Source organism: Somniosus microcephalus, chromosome 1 (assembly GCF_052327205.1).
Source record: "Somniosus microcephalus isolate GS21.2 chromosome 1, FLI_Smic_1.0, whole genome shotgun sequence".
Taxonomy (NCBI): Eukaryota; Metazoa; Chordata; class Chondrichthyes; order Squaliformes; family Somniosidae; genus Somniosus; species Somniosus microcephalus.
Genome location: NC_140987.1, coordinates 352651596 through 352670294, shown reverse-complemented (window position 1 = coordinate 352670294; position 18699 = coordinate 352651596). Strand labels below are relative to the sequence as shown.

The following is an 18699-nucleotide window of genomic DNA, read 5'->3' as shown; positions in this document are numbered from 1 at the left end:
CTCTATCTACCCTATCAGTTCCCCTTAATATCCTGAAAACTTTTAAATTCCAGGGAATACAACCCTAGTTGAAGTGTACTCTTATTTTTATCCTCCTTTACCATTAATAGGTTTTGCTGTTTCCCTGACATTTCCTTATTCTGCTTGTCCCTTTGCTCTGATTACATAGAATTATATAGAATATGCAGCGCAGAAACAGGCCATTTGGTCCAACTAGTCTGTGCTGCTGTTTATACTCCACACGGGTCTCCTCCCATTCCATCGACCTCATTTCAGCCTATCAGCATATCTTTCTATTCCCTTTTCATCATGTACTCAGCTAGCTTCCTTTTGAAAGCATCTAAGCAATTTGCCTCAACCACTCCCTGTGGTAGCGAGTTCCACATTCTAACCACTCTCTGAATAAACACATTTTTCCTTATTTCCCTATTGGATTAATTAGTAATTGTCTTGTATTCACGGGCCCTAGTTTTGAATTCTCCTACAAGCGGAAACATTCTCTCCACACCTACCCTGTCCAACCCATTCATAATTTTAAAGACCTCTATCAGGTCTCCTGTAAGTCTTCTGTTTTCTAAAGAAAAAGCCCTAACCTGTTCAATCTTTCCTGATAGTTGTAATCTCTCAGTTCTGGTGCAAGCCTTGTACAGTAAATCTTTTTTTGCACTTTCTCCAGTGCTTCTCTGTCCTTTTTATAGAATGGAGACCAGAACTGTGCTCAGTATTCTAAGTGTTGCCTGACCAGGGTCCTATACAAGTTTAAGATAACTTCACTACTTTTGAATTCTATACCCCTAGAAGTAAATCCCAGTGCTTTATTAGCATTTTAATTGTTTTGCTGACCTGCAAAGCTGCTTTTAATGAGTTGTTCACTTTGCTCTTCTACCCCATTCAGTTTCTTATTTTCTAAGGTGAAGGTGATGTTTCTGTTTTTCCTACCAAAGTGCATCACCTCACATTTATCTATGTTGAAGTTCATTTGTCAATTAACTGTCCCATCTGCAAGTTTTCTAATATCTTCTTGTATTATGTTGTATTCTTCCTCAGTGTTAGCTATAGCACCCAGTTTTCAAATTTTGATACTGAGTTACTTGTTCCTCAGTCCAAATCATTAATGTAAATGATCAATAACAGTGGTCCCAGCACTGATCCTTGTGGAACGCCGCTTTCTACCTTCCTCCAATCTGAATAACTACCCTTTACTCCTACTCTCTGCTTTCTATTTTTAGCCAATTTTCTATCCATTCAGCTGTTTATCCCCCAACTCCACATGCTAAACCTTTGTCATGAGCCTACCGTGTGGTACCCAATCAAAGGCCTTTTGAAAATCCAAGTGTATGGCATTTACTACATTACCCTTGTCTACTTTTTCCGTTACCTCTAGAAAGAATTCTGTCAGGTTGACATTTTTTATTGTGTTTTCCGTCTCTTTCTCTTCTATCACTTCTTTTAGTCTAGATTCCAGTATCTTTCCTATCACTGGTGTTAAGCTGCCTGATCTATGGTTCCCGGGTTTTGTTCAATCTCCCTTTCTGTATATAGAACCAACATTAGCTGTCCGCCAGTTCTCTGGCACTACCCCCTCGTTTATGGGACTTATATATATATAAATTAGTGCCCCTGCTATCTCTTCCTTAGTTTCCTAAAGTATGCATGGGTGCATACCTTCCAGACTTAAGGTTTTATCCTCTTTTAGCTTTGCTAGTTAGTCAATTATTTTCTCCCTTTCTATCCTAACTGTATTAATATCCCCTTTTAAGCTCATCCTCTAGTGAAGTGTCTATTTCATTGGCCCATATTTTCCAATCACATGCCTCCTGGGCCTCTCCAAACTTGAAGTGTGCAGGGCCTACGTATCCCAAGATGCATGTAGTTCGCAGTGTCCCTGGGATCATGTGGGCCATGGGGAGCCAATCACAGAAGGGAATCTCCCTTCATACATATGACAGGAAGACCTGTCAAATATATGAATGGAGATCACCCCAAAAATATAGTAAAACTTTAAATATATTTTTTTTAAATCACATTTTTAAAATGACTTGAAATTACAATAAATTAAATATTTTAAACAAAAATTAAATTAAAAAAAAAAATTACTTTTTTTACAGGGCTAAAAATAAACTTACCCTTTTAAAAAGTATTTTTAAATGATAAATCAGTGAAAAACAATTTTTTAAAATCTTTTTTCAACTCTTATCGTAGGCCTGCTTTTACCAGGCGTAAGAATTGTAAGGGTTTTCTGCGGGCGGAGGGTCTTCAGAAAGCGGAACTATCTGCCCGCAGAGGCCCTTCTCCGTGGCAGCCGGAGGATCGGAAATGCCGGTTTTCAGCGCATGCGCTGTGCATGCCTGAAACCGGCATTTCTGATGACCCTACGGGTGGGTACACAACGCGTACATAGCTGTAGGGATCGGAATATCTGGGCCATTATCTTTAGTAAAAGCTGAGGTGAAGTAGTTATTCAATAATTCTGCCGTTTCTCTGCCATTACCTGTGAGTTTATCTTGCTCATCCTTTAGTGGCCCTATCCCTACTTTAATTTTCCTTTTGTTATTTATGTGTCTATAGAACGCTTTATTAATTCATTATTGTATTTCTTGATAATTTGATTTTGTAATTTGATACTTTTTTTTAACTTCTCACCTAAGTTCTTCATATTCCCTTTTGACATCTTCTCCTTTTGTATCCAAGTACTTCTTATATGTCTTTTTCTTTAGATTCAATTTTCCCTTTAGTTCTTTATTCATCCACAGTGCCCCACATTTAGCTTGCTTGTTTTTGGTTTTCAGTGGAATACACTTCTCCTGAACTCTATTGATTACCCTTTTAAAGATTTCCCACTGTGTTTCTGTCTCTTTTGTCAATAACTTCTCCCTGTTTACCTTCTTTAATTCTACCATCATTTCCTCATAATTTGCTCTTTTCCAATCTATCACCTTAGTCCTACTTATGTCACTCGCGATCCTAATCTTGAACCTTATTATGTTGTGATCACTACTACTAAGATGTTCGCCTACTCTTACTTCTCCTATCTGTACTGGTTCATTACCCATTACAAGATCCAGCAGTGATTATTTTCTTGTTGGACTTCTTACCTACTGAGTGAGAAAGAAGCCCTGTATACATTGTAAAAACTTGATTCCCCTTTCTCCTTGTATTACTTCTTCCTGAGAGTTTATTTGGGGGTAGTTGAATTCTATGCCTACCACTCACCTCATAGAGTTGCCGACATATTTCTTCCTCCAATTGCCTTCCCCTATCTGGTGGTCTATAGTATACCACTATTAGGGTGATGGATCCCTTTTTATCTTTTAACTCAATACATATGGATTCTGTATCAATCTTATTGCTAGTCACATCCTTTTTTTCTACCGTCATTATGTTATCTTTAACTAGTGCAGCTACTCCACCTCTCCTCCTGCCTTCCCTTTCCTTCCTTCTGTCTTTCGGATGAAACATTAAACCGAGGTCCGGTCTGCTCTCTTAGGTGGATGTAAAAGATCCTATTGCACTATTTCGGACAAGAGCAAGGAGTTATCCCCGGTGTCCTAGCCAATATTTATCCCTCAATCAACATCACTAAAACAGTTTATCAGGTAATTTTCACATTGCTGTTTGTGGGAGCTTGCTGTGCAAATTGGTTGTTGTTTCCCACATTACAACAGTGACTACACTTCAAAAGTACTTCATTGGCTGTAAAGCACTTTGGGAAGTCCTGAGGTTGTGAAAGACGCTGTAGAAATGCAAGTTCTTCTTCTTCCTAAATGTGTTATATCCGGCAATATTTAGTTGATTGGAGTTGAATGGAGAATTGCATTAAAATATTTAATTTGAAATGGAAAGAACCCCCCCCCCCCTTTGGATTCTCGGCATTACTCATACATTATTCAACCTCCTACGGAGTTTAACAAGAATAGCCAGAACATGAGAAGATTTTTTTTGGGTGATCCGCCTGCGCAAAGACCTTTTACCAAGTCGGTTTAAAGTGAAACTATCCGGCCCGGCAATAACCTGTCAATCGAACGCATTCCTGCACAAAGTTCAGGAGGGCAACGGTACTGAAAAGACTTACCGTCTGCCATAAACGAATTTGGTGGAAGAACCCCGATCTTAGATATTACGCAAAATATAACAGTGACAAGCAGTAAGGGGAGATGATATACTGGGAGAAGTCACCCAGGGGATGATGCCGTTACATGAGTGAGGAGGCTCACAGTTGAGGGAGCTCCACCAACAGACTGATCCGTGGTAAGTTCTATATGTCTGTACTCTCTGATATTAAGATGCACTATTTGCAAATCGCCATCCCCGTCTGGTTCTGCTCGCCTTTGTGACGCTCCATTTTTGCAACACTCCTCTTCTCCCCCACTCTTAAGGAAATCCTTTACTTCTTCATAACAGCTCGGTCTGGTTCATACAGCCGCACCTCCAAGCGAAAGGGCGGGGAGCTGGGGCTGTGCAGAGATGCGCTCGCTGACAGCCAGAATGCTCGTGTTTCACCGCGCACCCCGCAGCCTCAACACTCAAAACTGAACGGCGTCGAAACTGCCCGGTCTCTAGTCTGAAGGCAGGTAATGAAACCCCCCACCGCTTGGTAGACTTAATTTACATAAAACCACCGCACGCACAAGCCGAGTGGAAAAAAGGAAATGTAACATGTACAACTCTAAAGGCTTCGTTCCAAACAGAACCTCAGCCCCCGTTATTGGCCCGAGTGAATTTCACATCAGTTGCAGTCTTCAGTTCGGGGCTCGGGTTTGAACAACTTCTCTGCACCTCTCGCTGAGGAGGTAAGTGCCTTTTAGTCAATGTAAACAGCGGGAAACGAGGCGTAAGCTTCAACTAACCTTGTACCTACCCAATTTCGAGCTTTGGAACAATCTAACAGTATTTGAAACAAGGCCTGGCATTTGTAATAATATGTTCAATGAGGTGGTGTCGCTTTTCTCCTTTCTAAATTTGGCATGTTATAGGTTTAATAATTACCAATATTTTTTTCAACACAAGAAGGCGTGTGCTTTGCGCAGTTAGCTGTTCATGCGAACTTCGCGTCCCCGTTTTGCCATGAAATCCGTCAAGTTCTATCCAGCTAGGGACAGTTCCCCGTTAATAACCAAATACTCGACAAGACCAGCTCCTGAATCGAATTTTTTTGCCGTCACTCCGAGTTTGTCAAAACGAGATTAGAGGGGAATCTTGGATCACAAATCAGGAGGATAGACATAGTTACTGTCTAATCGCAGACCAGAGAAAATCTAGAATACAGTACTTGATCTTATGAGATATTCTGTTTATTACATCAAATTGATGGAAATTAAAGTTACCTTTACAGCAGGAAATGATGGTGGGATCATTGGGTTAATGATCAAAATTGACCCGAAATTCAAATGCAACCAGGTTTCAACGCTTTGATCAACCCACGTTGAACCAGATCCTTTAGCAGTTTGGTGTGTCTGGTAGGGGTTGTGGGGGGGGGGGTTATATTTTCAAACTGGGGGTCCATAGATCTCAGGAACTTCACACTGCGATTTAGGGGACACCTGGAATCATGATATATCTGCATTTTTTGTATTTGTTGCCGAGCTAGCATGTTATGTCGGCTGCTGTGTGCTACCAAAACACGTTTTTTGCAGTGATAGCACGGGGTCCCTTTGGTTAGAAGATATTGCCTTTTAGAAGTTAAGAGGGTGGCCCCTGGGAACATGCCAATAATTGTAGCCACCCCGCCCCCCTAAACAAAAATAAATGTTTGAAAGGCACCGTTGTTTAGACCCTTGGTTAGCCCTCTAGAGTACAGTATTCAGGCTTGGGCACCGCACAGCGGAGATTCACCAGGATGATACTGGGGTTTGGAGGGTTCAATTATGAGGACAGGTTGCATAGACTAGGCTTGTATTCTTTTGGATATAGAAGATTGAGGGGTGATCTGATCCAGGTGTTTAAAATGTTAAAAGGATTCGATAGGGTAGATACAGAGAAACTATTTCCTCTGGTGAGGGATCCAGAACAAGGTCGCGTAATCTTAAAATTAAAATTAGGGCATTTAGGAGGGAAATCAGGAAGCATTGTTCCACACAAAGGGTAGTACAAATCTGGAATTCTCTCCCCCAAAATGCTGCGGATGCTGGGACAATTGGAGCTTTCAAGCCAGAGATTGATAAGAAGGAACGCAAGTAGCTTTGGTCAAAACTCTTTCATCTTATGTAACTTAAACAGTAAGAAGCAGACAACCTAGTTCAAGCTTGGTTGAAGGATGGGACCTGACTAAACACCAGCACATCACCTGGACCTCTCATTCCTAATTGTTCTCGTTTGGATAGGTTTCCCCATGTACAAAAAAAATTGTACTTCAGTAAAACAATAATCCTGACATACCGTTCACTTAGGTAACGTAAGTGTCTGAGCAGCACTAGATCATACTGTTTCAAAGAGATTACAAATTACACAACAGAACAAGAGTCCGATTCATGTTAGAATTTATCTAACCTTAAACTCTTTACAATTACTAAACAGATGTAGTGTAATTATGCCTTATCTGAGGAAGGATGTTCTTGCCATGGAGGGAGTGCAGCAAAGATTCACCAGGCTGATACCTGGGATGGCAGGAATGACGTATGAGGAGAGATTGGGTCGATTGGGCTTATACTCACTGGAGTTTAGAAGAATGAGAGGGGATCTCATTGAAACTTATAAAATTCTAACAGGACTAGACAGACTAGATGCAGGAAGGATGTTCCCGATGGCCGGGGAGTCCAGAACCAGGGGTCACAGTCTGAGGATAAGGGGTAAGCCATTTAGGACAGAGATGAGGAGGAATTTCTTCACCCAGAGAGTGGTGAACCTGTGGAATTCTCTACCACAGAAGGCAGTGGAGGCCAATTCATTAAATATATTCAAGAAGGAGTTAGATATATTTCTCAAGGCTAAAGGAATCAAGGGATATGGGGAGAAGGCAGGGACAGGGTACTGAATTTGGATGATCAGCCATGATCTCATTGAATGGCAGAGCAGGCTCGAGGGGCCGAATGGCCTACTCCTGCTCCTATCTTCTATGTTTCTATGTCAAATCAAGACTAGATTCCACCAAAAAGGGTTGGAAGATACAATATTAAAGTTTCAGTGATTCTGTGTGGAGGAAAATGTTCAATTTGTCTGAAGTGAATCTTCTAATCATGCAGAAAGATCAAGGGCAGAAAGAGTACTTTCTCTTAATGTTTTTTTCTCCTGTTGAAGTTCTCTTTTTATATTCTGCCCTTCCAGCTCCTTTCTCCTTTCTGTTGTGGATACCCTGAGCCACGTGTTGATAATGTCACAGTACTGAGATCAGTGTTCACTCACTGCAGCCCATGCTATCAATACAGCATTGGACTCATTTTGATATATTTAGTGTAAGATAGAGAAAATAAAAACAAAGAACTAGCTTAGAAGAGAAAGATCAATATCAATATGATTAGCAGGAGAGAATATATCCATTACAATCATCAACCCAGATAAAGATTATGGATAAAGGATTGCTGCCACAGATATTTAATATTCTTTCAAATGCATCTGGTTCATTAGTGCTGCTTTAATAAAATAACTTTTGGAACAAGATTGACAGGTCTTCATCATCTGATTGAATAAAAGAAAATAAAGTACATTAGTATAAAGGTCAGATTAGCACTGAGTTAATGTGCATAAAGTTTGGGTTGAGTAGAACAATCTTGGAAACAGTAGAGAGAGAACAGGGAGGTCATCAAAGATAATAAATTCCCACTGGAAGTATTTGGTTCTATAAAAACATTTTAGAGCTAAGTTAAAGCAGATTCCAACAATTGGCAGGCAGTAGATGTGCTTACTTATTGCTAAGGAATGATTGTAAACATAAACGGATCAGTTGGACTTCAACTAAAGAGGACAGTGGGACAAAACAATCAGTTACAATGATGAAATAACAACAGAAAATGCTGGCAATACTCAGCAGGTCAGGCAGCATCTGTGGAGAGAGAAACAGAGTTAACGTTTCAGGTCAATGACCCTTCATCGACCTGAAACGTTAACTCTGTTTCTCTCTCCACAAATGCTGCCTGACCTGCTGAGTATTTCCAGCATTCTCTGTTTTTATTTCAGATTTCCAGCATCCGCAGTATTTTGCTTTTGTATTACAGTTGCAATGATGGTTGGATGGGAGTTTTAAATAGAGCCATAATGGACTTCCAAACCTTCAAGGATTTGATAGCATCACCTTTCTTCTTCTTAGGCAGTCCCTCGGAACTGAGGATGACTTGCTTCCACATTAAAAATGAGTTCGCAGGTGACTGATGAGTCCAATGCGGGACCTACAGTCTCTGTCACAGGTGGGGCAGATGGTGGTTGAAGGGGGCGGGTGGGTGGGGTGCTTGGGTTGACGTGTGCTCCTTGCGCTTGGCTTCCGCTTGTTCCCGGTGAACCACCTTTAGAACCAGAGGAAATGTGTAAACTGAGCTGGAAAAGCAAATCACGGTCCAGGAGCTTGGGCTAGTAACACTTAAAATCAGATTCATCGTTCAGTAAGTTTCTGATCTCGGGCATGCTGTCAATGGTAAGTAAAGAGCAAAGATTGGGCACTTACATACTGGAACCGAGGGACGGACGGGGAACAATTGGCAGATGAGTCACCCTGGGGTGCTCTTCTGCACCTATTATCTATTATTGGACAATTACAGAATTAAATTAGCAAAGGTATCAATGTAGGTCATTTGCCCATTTACCTCATCTGAGATTGGCACATGATGTTGGGGATATAGAGGAGGGGGGGGGGGGAAGAAAATAAATTAGAAAATTAAAGGGGGAGGGGAAGCTTCAGTTCCAACATGTGACCATCAAACTTGAAACCATGTTACCAAAAATCAAACCTTTAAAGTATCAGTTTTCACAGAATCACAGAATCACAGAAACCCCACAGTGCAGATAGAGGCCATTTCGGCCCATCGAGCCTGCACCGACACATATCCCACCCGATCCCTGTAACCCCACGTATTTAATCCCCCTAACACTAAGGGTCAATTTATCATAGCCAATCAACCTAACCCGCACATCTTTGGACTGTGGGAGGAAACCGGAGCACCCGGAGGAAACCCACGCAAACACGGGGAGAATATGCAAACTCCACACAGACAGTCACCCGAGGCCGGATTCGAACCCGGGTCCCTGGCGCTGTGAGGCAACAGTGCTAACCACTATGCCACCGTGCATAGTCCTCATCCCATGGCCTACCTACATATTATTATTGTTCAAAAAAGGATATGTTTTCAGAGCTGTAGCACAGCCTAAACTTAGCAGTAACTGAGCAACATCTCAATACCAATTGTTGGGAATATGCTGCTGAAGTGAGGAGCTGGTAAAACAATGTTACCACCAACATTCAAGAACTATTTGGCTGATGCTCCATCCTCGTAATCACTGCCCAGAAGAAATGTCAGGATACACGTTAGATACAAACTGGCTATGGGCAGTATCATACCTTTCAGTCCTTCACTTTATAATAAGGGTGCATTCACGCACCAGCTTCTGCATCACTGGAATGGTGTGGGGCTGACATTCCTGGTGGGGGGGAGGTGGAAATTGGAAGTTGTGCCCACACTGTGAGGAATAGGTGGGAGAGGGGCAGGAATTTGGAACTGCCGGATTTCCACTCTGTCATAAATCCCAATGGAAGTGGGTGAGCCCACCCCTCCTTCACTGACAGCCCAAATTTGGGTGAGTGTCTAGGGGCATCCCTAGGCTACCTCAGAATTCCACCCAGTACCCCTCGTTTAGCCCAGCAGAAGCCACATTTGCTAAGTGCACATTCTGGGTTGCATTGTGTGCCTGCTAAAGGCCCTATAAATGTAAAGAGAACAAAGGTAATCGATCCTGGCTGGATTTGCTGCCCCGTTGCTCCCTATAGGGGAGGAAAAGTTAGGGTCTTGAGTTCTCTTCCTCAGAGTGGCAGGGTGCTGGCTCGAACTTCCAGCCCATCATCAGGGTGGGCACCTCTGTTGCACCTCCATAGATGTATGCCGCCCTCCCTAGATATTAAAATGACCCCATACCCCGGGTTTTGGGATGGGGTTGAAGGCCTGACCAGTTGGCGGAGAGAGGTCCTGCACAACCCCTCCTGAGTGCTGAGCAGGGGCCCAGTGTGGACAACCGGGCTGATGGCAGATCCATTAGATCTCCAGGCCCTGGTGGTTTCAGACCCAAACTGCAGGTCTCAAACTGGAGCAGTTTTCAGCACTGTTGATACCAATGGGCCAAGTTAAGCAGAGCTAGAGAAGAAATGTTTTTTAATGTCTAAGCTCATTCTCCAAATGGTTGTCTCTTCTGGGGATAATGTTGAAAACATGTTAATGGTTCAAAAATTTACTAAATTATATGTGTCTTAACATCAAGCTGTCTCCAAGCAAACAAACTCAGCTGCATTTTTGGAAGTTCCAGTAATGAGTCAACCCTCCAAACTGAAAGTGAACTTGGGTAGTGATTCACTCCCAGTTCAATTGCTTGTGTGAATGCATCACAACTGACTCTTTTCATGCCTCTCTGGATTTGTGGAGGTGAAGCAGACAAGCAGAGCACTGCAGAGACTATTAAGGAATCAAAGCTTGCTCAGGTTCTGTCGCCATTCACAACAGTTCAGTTGTTTTACTGTTTACAGTCAAGGAGCTAAACCTTGGCTCTGGCTTTAAAAGTATAATTGTGAGCCCCCCTTGCAATTATGGTAATGAAATAAGTCACGCAGGTCAGTTAAACTATAGAGAAAACATTTCTTAACCTTTTAAAAACACAATAATACAAACAGGAAATTGAAGTTTCAGTTAATTCCTTATCGCCATAAAGAAAACAGAAAGATCAGAATGAGAGGTGTGTCAACAGTGAAGAGCAATGTCTTGTACAAGATACAACTGATGTTTTCAAGTCTGGAGATGAAGAGTAGAGTCTGCAGGGTACAGGGTAGCACAGACGACATTAGTTATCCTGCAGATGTAAAAATACAATGTTTAATGAAGGGGCTTGTGGACAAGATGTAAATAAAAGATGACAGATGCTTGTTTTTATGCAGGGTAATGACATCGTCTGGAAGAGAAAAGGAATAATTCAGTGGGCATTACATGGCACACACTTAAACCAATTCTGGGAACAGGACTATATGTTATTCTATTCTGACTATATTTTTATTACAAACATTCTAACCTGTTACAATGAAGTTGTGCCTCCAAAGTTGCCTTTAAGCAGAGGGGAGATGAGTTTTTTTATTACTCAGCGAGTTGTAATGATCTGGAATGCACTGCCTGAAAGGGTGGGGGAAGCAGATTCATTCAATGGTAACTTTCAAAAGTGAATTCGATATATACTTGAAAAGGAAAAAAATTACAGGACTACAGGGAAAGAGCAGGGTGGGACTAATTGGATAACTACCAAAGAGCCGGCACAGGCACGATAGGCCAAATGGCCTCCTTCTGTGCTGTAAAATCCAAGTGCTCCTATTATTCGGAACAAAGTATTTCATTTTTAAAATAGCAGTTTTGCCTTTTTCACTATACCTCAGACTTCCAAGTTGAACACATTTTCATTAAAGGAAAATGAACTACAGTTAGATAAGAATTTTTACTTCCAAATAATAATTCAAGGAAGCATGTTTTGAACTTGGAATCAAGGCATCTGACTTAAAACTAGGATATCTGGCCTCATTAAGTCCATATTCCGATCTGTTACCTGATGAGTCTGATTCCCTACACATTCCATCAACTAGGTCTGTAGCGTATAAATGAAAGTGCAACATTTTATGGTATAAACAACATGGGAAGCTGATGAGCTGAATAACTGTTCAGCTATAATGCATAATCTTAGCTTGTTTTAGAAGTTTTGTATTCAACAATATTCTGAAAAATATAACTCTTTGTTTTAAGGGTAAAGTGTGAAATGTGAACATCCTGTCTTTGCTAGACACTTAAGGCCAGAGTTCTACTTTGTGCAAGGGTTCTTGTAAACTGCAGTACAAGTGTATTGTATGTGAACTGCAAGCAGTAACATTGTGACATACTTGTGGTGGCAATCCATGTGCTGAGCCATTTAGAGTGTGGGACTATTCACTTTAAAGACTTGCATTTATATTACACCTTTCACGACCACCGGATGCCCCAAAGCGCTTTACAGCCAATGAAGTACTTTTGGAGTATAGTCACTGTTGTAATGTGGGAAATGCTGCAACTAATTTGTGTTCAGCAAGCTCCCACAAACAGCAATGTGACAATGACGAGATAATCTGTTTTTGTCATGTTGATTGAGGGATAAATATTGGGCAGGACACTGGGATAAATCTCATGCTCTTCTTTGAAATAGTGCCATGGGATCTTTTACATCCACCTGAGAGAGCAGATGGGGCTTCGGTTTAACATCTCATCCAAAAGGCAGCTCCTCTGACAGTGCAGCACTCCCTCAGTACTGCACTGGAGTGTCAGCTTAGATTTTTGTGCTCAAGTCTCTAGAGTGGGACGTGAACCCACAACCTTCTGATTCCAAGGTGAGAGTGCTACCAACTGAGCCACTGGCTGACACAGTTCATATTGTGACACATGCAGTTATATCTATACGGATGGTGCAGACTCACCCCAGTTTCAGTAATGTAGTGACCGGTTTACAATAGCAGCCATTAAAAGTCAAAGACAGCAGACTTTTGTGTTGAACGGACTCAATTCCAGGAAGTGGCGAGAATCCTCCAGCTCACTTAAAAATTGGGCCTCGACTGTACTGAAAGTGCACACAAGCCAAAAAATAAGTTAGCTTTGATTATAATCACAAAATGGAAGGGGCACAGCATTGTGACATGGTGCACATTAATATGAAATCCATTTCTCTTTCAGTGTTGAGAAGGAAAAGAACACAGATGTAAATTATTATTCAATATAAATCTGTTCTTGCAATCTCTATCGCTACTAACCTCCTTTGTAACTAATATCTTTCCATGGGATGTGGATTGGCTAAACCAATAAACACTGCATTTGCAATTAAACTTTACAATTTGCTTACTTGTTACCTGCATTGATTTCCCATTGATAAATTGCAATGCAGTTCCCAACTAATTTATAGATGCAGCTCGTGTTCAATGATGTAAAATCATCTGACTGCTTTTAACAGCAGAATTTGTAATCGAGTTACAGATTGGGGGAAGGGGAAAGAGTATTTTATGAGAAAAGTATGAGATTATAATTTTTATTATTATGCTGTCTACTATTATATATATCTTCTATTTATATATATATTAGGCAGCAAGATTGAGCAGGCTAGGGCTCTTTTCTCTGAAAAAGACTAAGAAGAGACCTGATAGAGGTCTTTAAAATTTATGAAAGGGTTCGATAGGATTGATGCGGGGAAACTGTTTCCACTTGTGGGTCAGTCCAGAGCCAGTGGGCGTAAATATAAGATTGCCACTAACAGATCAAATAAAGAATTTAGAAGGAATTTCTTTACACAGAGAGTGATGAGAATGTGGAATTTGCTGCCACAAGGAAAGGCTGCAGCAGATAGCAATGACACATTTAAAGGGAGGCCTGTTGCATAAATGAGTGGGAAGAGGATAGAGGGGGACAGGGCAGGATGGGAAGAGGTAATTAGAGTGGGAAGAGGCTCGCGTGGAGCATAAACACTGGCATAGGTGAGCCAAATGGCCTATTTCTGTACGGAATAATCCATGTAATTCTATGTAACTGGAGGCAATAACTTACCTAACAGCACTGTGGGAGTACCTTCGCCACATGGACTGCAGCGGTTCAAGAAGGCGGCTCACCACCACCTTCTCAAGGGCAACTAGGGATGGGCAATAAATGCTGGCCTTGACAGCGACGCCAGATCCCATAAGCGAATAAAAAAAAATTGTTATAAGATCAGATGCCTCACATATTAGCCCCTAGACAGAGACTTGCCAAAACAAATACAATCAAAATGAGACCCTAGCGATAAGTAAATGACAGGACCGTAACCAAATAATGCAGCATTGTTCATGTGATAATGTTATGTATAAAGAGTAAATTATTATTTTTTCTGACATTGTCCCAGGGCCAGCAGGGAGCAACACTGTAAAATCAAGGTTGCAATCCTACCATGAGTAAGAAGTAAAATGAGACAACAATGCACGTCAGGGCCAATAATACAGGTCGATACTAAGTAGGTTTTGTTGATAATTGGAATTTCCTGTAGCTCTGGAGTGACTGATGCACTAGTGTTTGTAGAGTTACAAAAACAAATATGGATTGCAATCTCCCTAGTTTTTTTAAACACCTGGGTAATAATTTCCATGACAGCTTTAATTCAAATTTGATTTAAAAAATGTTGGCGAATCTCTCAAAATGAGTTGCTTGTAAATTACTCAGTCAAATGCAAATTATAGTGGAACCTCAATGACCCGTTATAGTGGAAGGGGTTCCCCCCAATCCTCCCCACCGATAATGGAAAGTGAAAAATAATCGAGAGTGTCCAATTTTTGATGCTACATGTTTGGTATTGCAATAATCCAAGCACCAGGGTAAAAACCAGTGCAAAATACAAGCCAGCATAAACTGAACATGGGGTCTGAAGTTGATTCATCAGACAGGATACAAGTGTTAGCTGATTGTGTAGTGGACTTCTCGCAATTGCAAATAACAGATTATCTGGTCATGATCTCATTGCTGTTTGCTCTGTGCAAATTGGCTGTCCTGTTTCCTACATTACAACAAACACTACACTTCAAAAGTACTTAAGCAAAATACTGCAGATGTTGGAAATCTGAAATAAAAAGAGAAAATGCTGGAAATACTCAGCAGGTCAGGCAGCATCTGTGGAGAAAGAAACAGAGTTAACGTTCCAGGTCGATGACCTCTCGTCAGAACAGGAAAAAGTTAGAGATGCACCACTTTACAACATTGCAGACTCAACACTGAGTTCAAGAATTTCAGATCAAAACCATCGCTCTCATTTTTTCAGACAGCAGGTGCTGGTAATGATTCTGCTGTTGCCATTTACAGCTACTCTAAACCCAACTTTTGTTTCTTTACTTGTCCGATTACCATCCACCTTCACCTTGCACCATCATCCCTTTTGTCATTTAATCTCTCCTGCCTTCCACCCTATCACAGACCTTTCCTTTTGTTCTTTCCTCCCCTCCCCCTTTCCCTGCCTCTGCACCTGCTGAAAACCTGTTACATCTCTAACTTCTTCCTGTTCTGATGAAAGCATCGACCTGAAATGTTAACTCTGTTTTTCTCTCTCCACAGATGCTGCCTGACCTGCTGAGTATTTCCATCATTTTCTCTTTTTACTTTAAAAGTACTTCATTGGCCTGCAAAATGCTTTGGGACATTCTACAGTGGTGAAAGGCGTTACCTAAAAATGTAAGTTCTTTCTAATTGGAGTGGGGGGTAATTGGAACACAGAGAATGGGAGATTCACCGTGAATATCAAAGGTGGACAATATATATATATAAAGGAGACATTTAATTAATGGTTTATCCATATCCAAACATAAGGAACATGATTCTCAAGCCTTTCTTGCTGTCCCAGTAATGTGTATATATTTCCACTAAACAAGCCGGATTATTACCCATTGGTGCAAAAAATACTTTTGTTATAAAGCAATGGTCGTTTGACTTGAGATAAACCTCTATTTTCTGTCTGTCATTTTCCAGAAAGCTAGCTTCAGCGAGACCTTTGGCAGAAATGGCGAGCGGAGACCTGAATGTGTTAAAGAGCTCCCTTATCTAAACCATTAACTAACTGCACATGCGAGTGGGTCAGAGAGGACGCGCTTGTAGATGTCACCACTCCAGAACAGTACTGGCTGCATAAAGCAGAAGTGAGCTTAACCAGCCAGTGAGAACGTTCGGAGGGAGAGAAAACGCAAGGCGATTACCTGAAATGCCATGAGGAGGTTACCAAGAAGGAAACTGGGGAGGAGAAAAACACCTTTAAACAACACTGGGGTACATTGAAGGACATTCACACCGAGCAGATGGTCAGGACCTCGCCCTTTGAACACTGTGCCCATTTTACCCGTGGGTTTTCAATCCTTACACATCAATAATGTTTGCAACCTGAAGTTAGCGTTGGATTAATGTTTAATCCTGAGATCGAAATTAATGGTTAAGAAAATCACAGCAAATTGAAAGTTTGGCACTGCTGTACTCATTCAGATATCTGTGAAATAACTTTTTCTTAAGAATTTGTTCCATTGAATTTCACATTTTTTTTCAATCCCAGGAAATTTTCTTCAAATTTTATTCCCAGTTCTTCCAGACTCAGCCAGGTTTATTCTCGGTTAGAAGGTAATTGGAAAATGTCAAACGATTCATCTAGCTGCAGTGATGACCGAGGTACTACCGATTTCCTGTATGCTATCATGTACGCTATAATATTTATACCGGGCTTAGTAGCGAATGTGCTGGCTCTCTGGGTGTTCCATGCTTATGTCAGGGAGACGAAGAGGGCGGTGATATTCATGATTAACTTGGCCATTGCAGACTTGGCGCAGGTTTTGTCTTTACCGCTCCGGATTTTCTACTACCTGAACCATGTCTGGCCTTTTGGCAGCTTTCTGTGCATGTTTTGTTTCTACCTGAAGTATGTGAACATGTACGCCAGTATATTCTTCCTGGTCTGCATCAGTGTCCGACGGTGCCTGTTTCTGATCCAGCCCTTCAAGTACAATGACTGTAAACGCAGGTACGATGTCTATGTGAGTATCATAGGGTGGCTCATGGTGGGCGCCGCTTGCCTGCCCTTCCCACTCATGAGGATAGACACGAAAAACAGTTCCAGACATTTCAACAGCTGCTTCGCAGACCTTCCTCTCATCGAAATTGGTATCCCTACCTCTGTTGCCATGGTGACCCTGGCTGAACTAACAGGGTTTGTGCTACCTCTCGTCATTACCATGATCTGCTCTTGGAAAACCATCATATCACTGCGAGAGAAAACCTCAGTCTTGCAAGACAGTGGGGAAAAGAAGAAAGCCTTAAAAATGGTGCTAACCTGCGCCATGGTCTTCTTGGTTTGTTTTGCGCCGTATCACATCACCTTCCCCTTGCATTTTTTGGCCATAGCGGGGCGCATTGAAAATTGTTCCATCAAGAAGTTTATACTCACCTTCCACCCAGTCGCGCTGTGTCTAGCCAGCCTGAACTGTTGCCTGGACCCCGTCATATACTACTTCACAACTGATGAGTTCAGGAGAAGACTGTCACGGCAAGAAATCAGCGATAATGGTATTCAGCTCAACTCCAAGGAATATGGGTGAAGAGTCTGCAATGGATGAAAGTTTTGAACATTCAGCTTCTTTGCAATATTGGAAATAGCGATATGAAAAGGACATCTGTGTCTGCCTCGGAGGCCATGGTGTAAATTTTATTTTTCAATGTTATTTAGCATATTTATATAATGTATTTGTATATGTTGTACTTTTTCTACAAAAAAAATGTGAATCTTTACAATGGTGAAGAGTTGAAAAATGCTTGTCTCGAGTGTTCTATTTTGAGAATTTTGCAGAGAAAAGCCGAGTGGATTGGAAGATAAAGATAGGGCCGATCACATGCAGGGATCCTTCTGTTGCCCAGTGATGTGCCTTAAATAGATTTGCAGAGTGGCATTTCGGTTCCGTTGTGACATTTCCACTTCCCACTTCAATCACGATGGTCTCTATGAGTGAGTCTGACCTATTAATGTCAAGCGATAGGTGGAAACACGTGCTGGCTAGTATGAAGCTTGACATTAATTATAAAGTCTGCAAAGAAAGGGAAGCCAGCTGGATAAGAACAGTAATAAACCGAAATAAATATAAACTGTTGTTCAACCAATTATCTGATCCCAGGTAACTCCAATAAAATGAATCAGCTTTTAAAATGAATCAGCTTTTAAAAGTGTTTTCTTCTTTGTACACTTTAAACTATCTCTGTCCATTAAGATGCAGTGCATTCTATTACAACGTACTGGTTTTGCATTAGAAAACATTTAAATAATCTGCAAAAATGCAAACACCGTGTTCCAAAACCAATATGCAAATAGTAAAGCAGAACAGCTGCCAGTTCCAACACCTGCTTGTAGTTGAGAAGAAGGGCTCCTCTAAAGAACGGCTGGTTAACTGGCACTGAGGCTAAGTCAGAGGAGAAAAAACTGCTGCTCCTCCTTTCAGTTTTACCCAGCACAAGTACCTGATGGTCCTTAAAAATGACCAAAAGAAAAATCATAGAAAGTTACAGCACGGAAGGAGGCCATTTCGGCCCATCATGTCCACGCCGGCCAACAAAGAGCTAGCCAGCCTAATCCCACTTCCCAGCTCTTGGTCCGTAGCCCTGCAGGTACTTTTTATATGTAGTTAGGGTTCCTGCCTCTACCATCATTTCAGGCAGTGAGTTCCAGACCCCCATAACCCTCTGGGTGAAGAAATTTCCCCTCACATCCCCTCTAAACCTTCCACCAATTACTTTAAATCTGTGCCCCCTGGTTTTTGACCCCTCTGCTAAGGGAAATAGGTCCTTTCTATCCACTTTATCAATGCCCCTCATAATTTTATACACCTCAATAAGGTCTCCCCTCAGCCTCCTCTGTTCCAAGGAAAACAGACCCAGCCTATCCAGTCTTTTCTCATAGCTAAGATTCTCTACTCCTGGCAACATCCTTGTAAATCTCCTCTGTACCCTCTCTAGTGCAATCACATCTTTCCTGTAATGTGGT

General features: G+C 41.5%; 1 protein-coding gene across 3 annotated transcripts; it reads left to right on the top strand.

Annotated features, from left to right (window-relative positions):
- The first annotated feature begins 3827 nt into the window (after positions 1-3827).
- LOC147124971 (putative G protein-coupled receptor 174) lies at positions 3828-17855 on the top strand. Of its 3 annotated transcripts, none has more exons than XM_085995464.1 (3): positions 3828-4248; positions 15249-15365; positions 15660-17855. In XM_085995464.1, exon 3 carries the CDS (start codon positions 16307-16309, stop codon positions 17264-17266), a length of 960 nt encoding a protein of 319 aa, XP_085851590.1. In that variant the 5' UTR covers positions 3828-4248; positions 15249-15365; positions 15660-16306; the 3' UTR covers positions 17267-17855. The 3 variants fall into 3 exon arrangements, with proteins under 3 accessions (XP_085851590.1, XP_085851580.1, XP_085851571.1); XM_085995454.1 differs by lacking the exon at positions 3828-4248 and adding an exon at positions 4418-4790; XM_085995445.1 differs by lacking the exon at positions 3828-4248 and having other exon boundaries at positions 10745-15365.
- Positions 17856-18699: the final 844 nt, after the last annotated feature.

Excerpts from the sequence above, each read along its gene's own strand:
- LOC147124971 (XM_085995464.1), top strand. The coding sequence starts at position 16,307 with ATGTCAAACGATTCATCTAGCTGCAGTGATGACCGAGGTACTACCGAT.